Source organism: Equus quagga, chromosome 2, assembly GCF_021613505.1.
Source record: "Equus quagga isolate Etosha38 chromosome 2, UCLA_HA_Equagga_1.0, whole genome shotgun sequence".
In the NCBI taxonomy this organism is placed as follows: Eukaryota; Metazoa; Chordata; class Mammalia; order Perissodactyla; family Equidae; genus Equus; species Equus quagga.
In genome coordinates this window covers 170275834-170284404 of record NC_060268.1, presented here as the reverse complement: position 1 = coordinate 170284404, position 8571 = coordinate 170275834, and the positions used below count along the sequence as shown (strand labels likewise).

Below are 8571 nucleotides of genomic sequence, written 5' to 3'. Positions count from 1 at the left end.
TTCTCTGTCCCCTCCTTCCCAGGGCCCACCTCCGCGGACGCAGAGCGTCTGCTGGCCGGATCGAGGGTCGGCGACAGCAGTCTCTGAGGCAGTCAGTTCTCTCTCTTCCTCGGTTTGGGAAATCCGCGAACGGCCAGCTCAGATTCTCCGAGGAGCTGCCTGACAGGGAAAGCCGCTGCCAGCCCATCTCTCAGGGGCGCGAGTGGAAGAACCACACTGCAGCAGAGGTAACACACAGGGACCGCGGCCAATGAGGGAGGATGGGCGCACTAGAGGATAACGGGATGACAGGGATGAAGCACGCGCCACGCCATGTCCGCCCGGCCACCTTATTGTCCAACCAGTGTCTTCAGTTACCCTCCCAGGTCCCGACAGCGGCTCCAGAAGCGACAGCCACGTGGATCGCGGGGAAATGGAATTTCGGCGTGGGGGGCGGGGCTGGAAGGGCTCCCGGGAGGTGAGGAAGGACCCGCGTGCGCGCGCCCGGACGCCGGCTGCCAGGCGACGCCGACGGGAACGAGTACGTTCCTGACGTCACGAGCTGTGCGTCCAATGAGCGGAGGCCGGAGGGAGGCGCCGTTCCACCCCCTCCCGCCCCGCCGCCGCCACAGCCGCCGCGGCGGGGAGCGTCTGAGGAGCCGTGGGCTGCTGCGGACTCGGGCGCCGTGCCGCGCCGCGCCGCGCCGGCCGGAGCCGCCGGAAGAGGCCCAGGGAGCCGCTCGCCCCGACCCCGCCGCCCAATGTTCTCAAGATGGAGGCAGCGGGGGCGGCGGCGTGAGGAAAGCGGCGCTGTGGGCGCGGACGCAGGGGCCCCGGCGGCCCGGGCGGAGGCGGTGGCGGGATGGGGCTGCTCCTCATGATCCTGGCGTCGGCCGTGCTGGGCTCCTTCCTCACCCTCCTCACCCAGTTCCTGCTGCTTTACCGCAAACAGCCCGAGCCGCCGCCGGACGAGAGCGCCCGCGCGGGCGACGGCTTCCGCTACCTCAAGCCGGTGCCGGGCCTGGCCCTGCGGGAGTACCTTTATGGCGGCGGCGGGGCTGAGGAGCCCTCGGGCGGGCCCCCCGAGGGCGGCGCGACCCCGGCCGTGGCCCCCGAGACCCCCGCCCCGCCGACGCGGGAGACCTGCTACTTCCTCAACGCCACCATCCTGTTCCTGTTCCGGGAGCTGCGGGACACCGCGCTGGCCCGCCGCTGGGTCACCAAGAAGATCAAGGTGGAGTTCGAGGAGCTGCTGCAGACCAAGACGGCCGGGCGCCTGCTGGAGGGGCTGAGCTTGCGGGACGTGTTCCTGGGCGAGGCCGTGCCCTTCATCAAGACCATCCGGCTCCTCCGGCCCGTGGTGCCCTCGGCCCCCGGAGAGCCCGACGGCGCCGAGGGGGAGGCGCTGCCCGCCACCTCCCCCGAGGAGCTGGCCTTCGAGGCGGAGGTGGAGTACAACGGGGGCTTCCACCTGGCCATCGACGTGGACTTGGTCTTCGGCAAGTCCGCCTACCTCTTCGTCAAGCTGTCCCGCGTGGTGGGGCGGCTGCGCTTCGTCCTCACCCGCGTGCCCTTCACCCACTGGTTCTTCTCCTTCGTGGAGGACCCGCTGATCGACTTCGAGGTGCGCTCCCAGTTTGAGGGGCGGCCCATGCCCCAGCTCACCTCCATCATCGTCAACCAGCTCAAGAAAGTCATCAAGCGCAAGCACACCCTTCCGAGTTACAAGATCAGGTGAGAGGGAGGCGGGGGCCGGGCTGCTGCCCGCGCAGAGCGGGCAGGGCGCAGGCGTGTCCCCAGCCCCTGCTCGCCCGGGGGTCTTCCCAGCCCTGGACAGGGCCCCAGGTAAAGGCGAGTCCGTGGTGCACACGTTCTTTGCTTCCAAAAGTCGTGACTAGGATCTAGAAACCCTTTCGTGTGTTTCGCACCCAGGGTGCTGGCCGCGCGCGTGGACGCGGCTCGCCGCACGTGGAGGCGAAGTGCACCCTGATCCCAGGAGCCGGCTCCGGGACGGTTGAGAAACTACTCCGATATGTGGTCGCTGCATTGAGGGCAGCTCTGCAGCGTCCCCTTGGCCGCGTTGAGAAATTGTTCCTGGTTACAAAGTGCAGACGCGAAGAATGTGCTGGTAGCCCAGGGCTGTTAGGTTTTGCAACTTCAGGCCACTTTGGCTGTGATGCTTTGGCAACTTTCAGGGCAGAGGTAGCGTGGACTGTGAAGGATGACTTTGCACAGCAGACTGGAAGAGAGTGGGGCGCCTGCACACGTAGTTCCCTGGGCCTCGTGTGGTAACGTCATCTGCCCTTTGGGGTAGGGTCTGTAGCACAGAGCGGGCTGTGCTCCTCCTGGGTCAGCTCTGTGGGTTTAGGGTCCCCGCGCAGTACCAGAAGTCTCCCTGCGGGTAGTATTTTAATGATGGGTAGCGATTTTAACTTTTTAAAGACCTCCTGTGGCTTAGTTTTATGTAGTGGACTGTTTGTGATTAATGTACGAGGTTCGTAATATCGTGGAAGAAGTGGAAGGGGAAAGGAAGTTTTGTAGGGCTAGAGGCTTCATCCACTTTGGTGTGGGGAGGCTTGTTGTTGGAGTGGAGAGGGTCATCCATGGCTATTCCTTCGAAAACAGCTGAATTTTTAATTTCACTTTCTATCCTTTAATTTCGAGTTCTTCCAAATGTTTGGTCCTTTTGGATTTTGTCCTTTATTTTAAAATTATGTTAGTCTGGTATTTGCCTTATCTAGTGCCCTTTAGTAGAAGTTGCATATTTCTAGCTCAGTAGTTTTCTACCACCGTCTCAAGCATGAGTGGCCCAGATAATCCAGAAGTGTTTTTATGTTTGGATTTGGGATCGATTATTGACCTTGTATGTGGCAGATTTACCTTACTAATTATATTTTGTTTAGGCTAATAGCACAGAGTAACAGCTTAAAACTGTGGAGTAGCAGGAGAAATTTACTTTGTAATGGAAATGTTTCCTTAGATTTGCAGAGGATGGTGAACTGCTGGTTCACTGTGTTTGATTTCCTGTTCTGCGAGGTAGAACATATTTTATGAAACCTACTATTTAAGCTCTGGAATATGTGACTAAATTATAAATGCGTTCTAGTGTTTAAACACGGAGAGGTTTATTTATAGCAGTGTGTTGCTAAGAAAGTCATGAGAAAAAGTTGTTGCAGATTTTGATACTCTCTCGCAACTTAAATTCTGATGTTTTTGAGTAACTTTCAGATATAAAATTTGACTAAGTTATTATAATTGGGCATTATTTGCAGAATAGCCAGTGGCAGTGAGGTTGCATATCATTCTGAGGGTTTTTTTTTTTTTGACGTAGACTTGGAATTCAGTTAAATCTGAAGGAAATTATGCATAGGAGTTATGGAGCCCTTAATAGGTTTACTGCTTTGAAGGAGCTTTATCATCTTTATCATTGAATAACATCACCATTTAAAATGTAGCAAAATTGCTTTCATTTACTGTGTTCAAAGAGATTTTTAAAGAACATAGCATGTTTTTGATTATGTATGGTATTTCACCTTTTAAACCTTAAACATTAAATGTTCACCTCCAGAAATGTACACATTTGTGCTCTTTATGTTAGAAGGCATTTCGAGGATCTATCAGTAAATGCTGTGCAGGCCATGACACTCAGTCTGCCAATATTTATTGTACATCTGCTATGTGCTTACTGTTGTTCTAGCTGCTGGGGCTTCAGTACTCAATAGCTTCAGCCTTTGTGGAGCTTAGAGTTTAGTTAAGAATTGAATAAGTTGTACTTAAGATTTAATCTAGAATGTGATTGATGGGGTTGAAGTAACTAGGAAGCTGATTTTAGTTTAGTAAAAGAAAATAATAGAAGTATGAGGATGAAAAGGCTGCTTCAGGAAGTGTTGAGTTCTCTTACGTGTGTAGCTCTTCTGCCCGAAGTGTTTAAACTACTGAAGTGGAGCGGATTCAAGTTTCAGCTGAGAGAATGAACTAAAATAAAATACATTTAAGGTGTATCACAGTTCTCATAATGAGAATTAAAGTAGCTAGTGTTTACTTTTTTTGTAGATGAGGGACTAGTGCTCAGAGTAGTGAAATAACTTGCTTAAAGTCACACAGCTGTCAAGTGGTGAAATCCAGCTCTGATAAAGCCAGGCTGCCTTTTTTCTTTAGACAATCCCACGTTGTCCTTAAGGGATTTTTTTTTTAAGTATGCCATCAGTATAATCACTATAATACATATGTATAGGGGTATCTTTCCAAATTAACTGAGGACTCTGAGAAGAGTATGACTGTATGACTTTTTTTCCCTTAAATTGAAAATTTTGAGAGAAGATCCTTTTAAGGTTAGATCATAAGGTTAAATCTTTGGGTACTGCCCCACATAGCATTTCTTTTTTAATCCAGCAGATTTTGTTTCCAAATAGGAGGTCTTGCTAGTGTATCCTTTTTAGCCGTCTAATCTACTTAGTAGAGCTAAAGCAGTAAAGATAGTTGTAGGTTGAGTTGGCACTTTTAATTATTATATAACAGAAATATTTTGCCAGTTAACGTTGTTGTCACTTCTTTCTTCCTTATTTGTTTTTCCATTTTCATGTTGCTAAAGGGAAGGTGGCCCATTAGGGCTTCCACTTCCTGATGTCTCATCCAGAGATGCAAAGGGGCTCAAATGGTTGCTTTCTAAGGACCCAGCTGATTGACACTTCATTTTGCCCAACTAAATTAAAATGAGTTATAATATGTATACATTTTCTACACATTATAATTCTAATTTTACTAATAAAATTCTAAATTCAGCCACCTCACATTGTTTTCTTTCCTTGAAATGTATACTTTAAAATAGTAAATTAAAGCAGTAGTATTTTTAAAAAATTAACCCAAAAATTAGTCTTCAAGAGAGAAAGATTACCACTAATGTTCTTGACCAGATAGAGAATCCATCTTCAGCATGAAATCTGAATAATAGTCCTGGGGAGTTTAGGGTTTGGCAGTCAGTTATTTGCGATTCTTACTGATGCTTCTGTTCCTAAAGTTCTGTTGCTATGTAGCCAGCACTGGTTGTATACCGAAAGGCCAAATTCATTTTGCAGGTACTTTTTATTTGGCCTGCCCTGTGTTTTTTGTTTTGTTTTGTTTTTCAATTGCCAACATTTAAAAATGGAAGATTCTGCATTATTTGGATTTCTGGCTCCCTTTCGGAAAAATTGGAAGATCTTGTAGCACCAAGCCTGCTTTCCTCATAGCAGTGATAGACTGGAGAGAGAGTCCAGTAGCAGCTGCAATAAGCTCTTACTCCTAGTTTATAGTCCCTATCTACTTGCTGCACTTACTAATGGTACTTGTCTAGCATTATGTGAATTTGAGACCATTACTAAAGAGGGAGAGTTAATAGCTGGATAGTAGAGGGTGAGAATTTTTACCCCTCTTAAAACATTATATCTTTGAAGAGATTTTCACTGAGTAATTTTATTTGTAAAAGCCATTATCAATATAATGTTGAATTTTAAAAAATCTTTCTACCAGAAATTAAAAAAAAAATCCCGTGAAACACTTTCCAGTTCTCTACAGTATAGTGATAGTAAGTAGATGGTGGCTGCTTTTTGCTTGAGTTTGGTGGAGTTTTGCTTTAGTGTGAGGTGGATCTTTAACTACATAAGCATTTTCTTCTCTAATCTACAAATAAGGGGATATCTACTTAATAATACTATTTGAATTTAATGAATGAGTATGGAACAAATATTTGGGGAAAACTTCACCTTTCAGGTTCATGGAATGTCCTTTCTCTCTCTCTTTTTTTGGTGAGGAAGATTGGCCCTGAGCTGACTTCTGTTGCCAGTCTTCCTCTTTTTGCTTGAGGAAGATTGTTGCTGAGCTAACATCTATGCCAGTCTTCCTCTGTCTTGTATGTGGGATGCTGCCATAGCATGGCTTGATGAGCCATGTGTAGGTCCATGCCAGGGATCTGAACCCACGAACCCCAGGCCACACAAGCAGAGCAGGCAAACTTAACCACTGTGCCACCAGGCCAGCCCATGGAATATCTTTTGAGCATGACTATTTTTGTCATAACTGATTTGTTCTTTTACTCCTGAAAAACATTCTGATACATATTTGTGGAAATTTTTCAAATATTCTTAGTGACTGAAGATCAAAGAGGACCACTGTCCCCACTAAGTGCCAGGCCAGGGCTGTATTTAGTTAGATAGGGGCTTTTAGCATCTTTGTATTTATCTATATCTACTCTAAATATACCATTTACTTCAGAGAACTAAATTAGGCTTGGTCTGGAAAGCCTCATACTCTATAATGTGGTTTGTAATTAAGTTATTTCTTCCTTGGTTTTCTGAGATGAAGAAAAACATTTATTGTTAATATTAATTAAAGCTTTTTTATGTTATTGATGTTTGAGGTAAAGATGATTTTGAGTAATCCATGTCTTAAAAACTTTCAAAGTAAATTCGCTGAAAGCTGATAAAATCATTTGTAAGGTTAAGTGTAATGTACCATATTTATTCACTTACCCTTTCATATTTTCTTTCTATATATGGACAACTTTTAAAAGGTGTCTTAGACTGGAAAATACTTTAAAATAGCTACTAAAATTCCATAGTGACTGTAGGTGTCATAGTTTTACTTACTAATGTTAGTAGGAAATATAACTAACCTTTGATACTTTGGGAGAGTAGAGACAACATTAGAGGATCACTAGCTGTTCTGGAGTAATGATGTAATGTACTAGCTAATTTTTTTATCTATTGTGCTTTCTCTTGTACTGCTGCTCAGATGAATATCTCTGTGTAAATGGACTTGAAAGACCATTGTGTTAGAGATAAATAATTAAATCGTTTTTAAAATAGTCATTTATTTTCAGAAACTACTTCCTGAAGACTGCTATAGCTAGTGTGGTGGTGGGTATGGTGAAGGTGTTAAAATGGTTGTAAGACAGTTCATGCTCTCAAGCTGGTTAGTCTTTCTGGGGGAAACAAAGAACCATTAAAGCGCATTATAATGGCATTTGGATTCAGTTTTGTGAGAAACAGGAAGAGGAGAGATCAGTTTCTCTGCTAAGGCTCACACCTGATTACTTTGTCTTGAATAATATTTTGTCTTGAATAATATTTTGTGATCTATCTTAGGTTCCTTGGTACACCTAAGGATACTACAGTTTAGTGCTGGTTTTACTTCTCGCAAGTTGGGTTTTAAGCTGCTTTGAATTATTGTGATTTAAGCATTTGAAATACTTTAGATGGAAAAGAATGTGTTGATAAATTAAGTCTTTGTTCTAGAAATTTGATTTACACATTGAAGGGAGAAGAGTAATTATGAGGAGACTGTTAGATTCTAATCAGTAATGTACAGGTCTGTTGTCTGTCCAGGAAAGCCCCCATTTGTTTCCGGAAATAGCCAAAGCAGATCATTATAAAGTAGATTGTATTGGAAGAGCATGCTTGATCAAACACTTAATATTGACTTACAAATATTACTAATCTATAATCTGAGGCGGAGGCAAGAATAATAAAATCAGTTTGCTAAATATGCCAGGCACCATGTGGGTAGTTCCATATACTTGGTAGCTCACTTAATAGTTAAAATTAATAGTTAAATCTACTGCGTAGGAGAGATCGGTATCTCATTTTTACAGGTGTGGAAACTTAAGAGTTAGAAGAGGTTAGTGACTTTCTCAAAGTCCTAAAAAAGTCATGAACTCCCAAAGCCCATAATGCATTATTTCTGTAGAGATAAGTCAACTTTTACTCTAAACCAGGGGTTTACAAATGAGCTGGTGTTAGGCCCATGAGTTAAGAATGGTTTTTACATTTTTAAACTTTACGTCTAAAGTTGTTCCCCAAAAAAGAAGACTATACTACAGACCATATGTACCCAGAGATTCTAAAATATTTACTATTTGGTACTTTATGAAAAAGATTTACTAACCCCTGCTCTAAACGCTTAAACAAAAAACCTTTAAAAAAAAAATGCTTAAATTGCCTGCAAAAAAGGAGCATATATGCATATACATTGAAAGGTACTTTTAAACCTCTTTTTGAGGGTCCTTTCTTTTTTAGAAAGCTAATGAAAACTGTGGATACTTTCTGTAGAAAAGTGCATAAAGAAATTTTCATTTAATTTCTTGAAATTTATAGTCCCCTTGAAACCTGTCTATGGTCCTTCGACTCCAGGTTAAATAGTAAACACAGACGGATACAACTTTGTTGTGTAAATATAACTAAAACTAACATGCCAAAATAAATATTAAGCACTTCATAATTTTCCTGGCCTTCTTTGATTATATACAGGATTCGTATGGCTCATGCATTTCTAAAAAACCTCTTTATCCAAGAAAGTGTAATCTGTCTCTGTTTTTTTTCCTCTTAAGGTAAGATTCCCTATAGCAGGCTGAGACGTTCTGAGTCAGTTGTTCATTAAGAATATCTGACATTTCAAGTTAGAGTTTCTGCCACTAAATGCCTTGTTTAGAAGTTAAATACTGACCCAACATTTCTTCTCACATTCTTCATTTTCTCAGAACAATGTCAGCAGGAAACAAGTGCTATTAAATCCCTTTGTTCCTTCCTAGTCATAGGATCTACCTGACACTTTTGGCCT

The 8571-nt window shown here is 44.1% G+C and overlaps 1 protein-coding gene across 1 annotated transcript in view; it reads left to right on the top strand.

Moving 5' to 3' along the window:
• Window positions 1-699: 699 nt before the first annotated feature.
• The window catches only part of PDZD8 (PDZ domain containing 8), an 84232-nt gene continuing 76360 nt past the window's right edge, over window positions 700-8571 (top strand). The window contains exon 1 of the mRNA XM_046649514.1: window positions 700-1713. Within this exon, the coding sequence (XP_046505470.1) occupies window positions 842-1713 (872 nt within the window). The 5' untranslated portion in view covers window positions 700-841. The remainder of the gene's footprint in view (window positions 1714-8571) is intronic.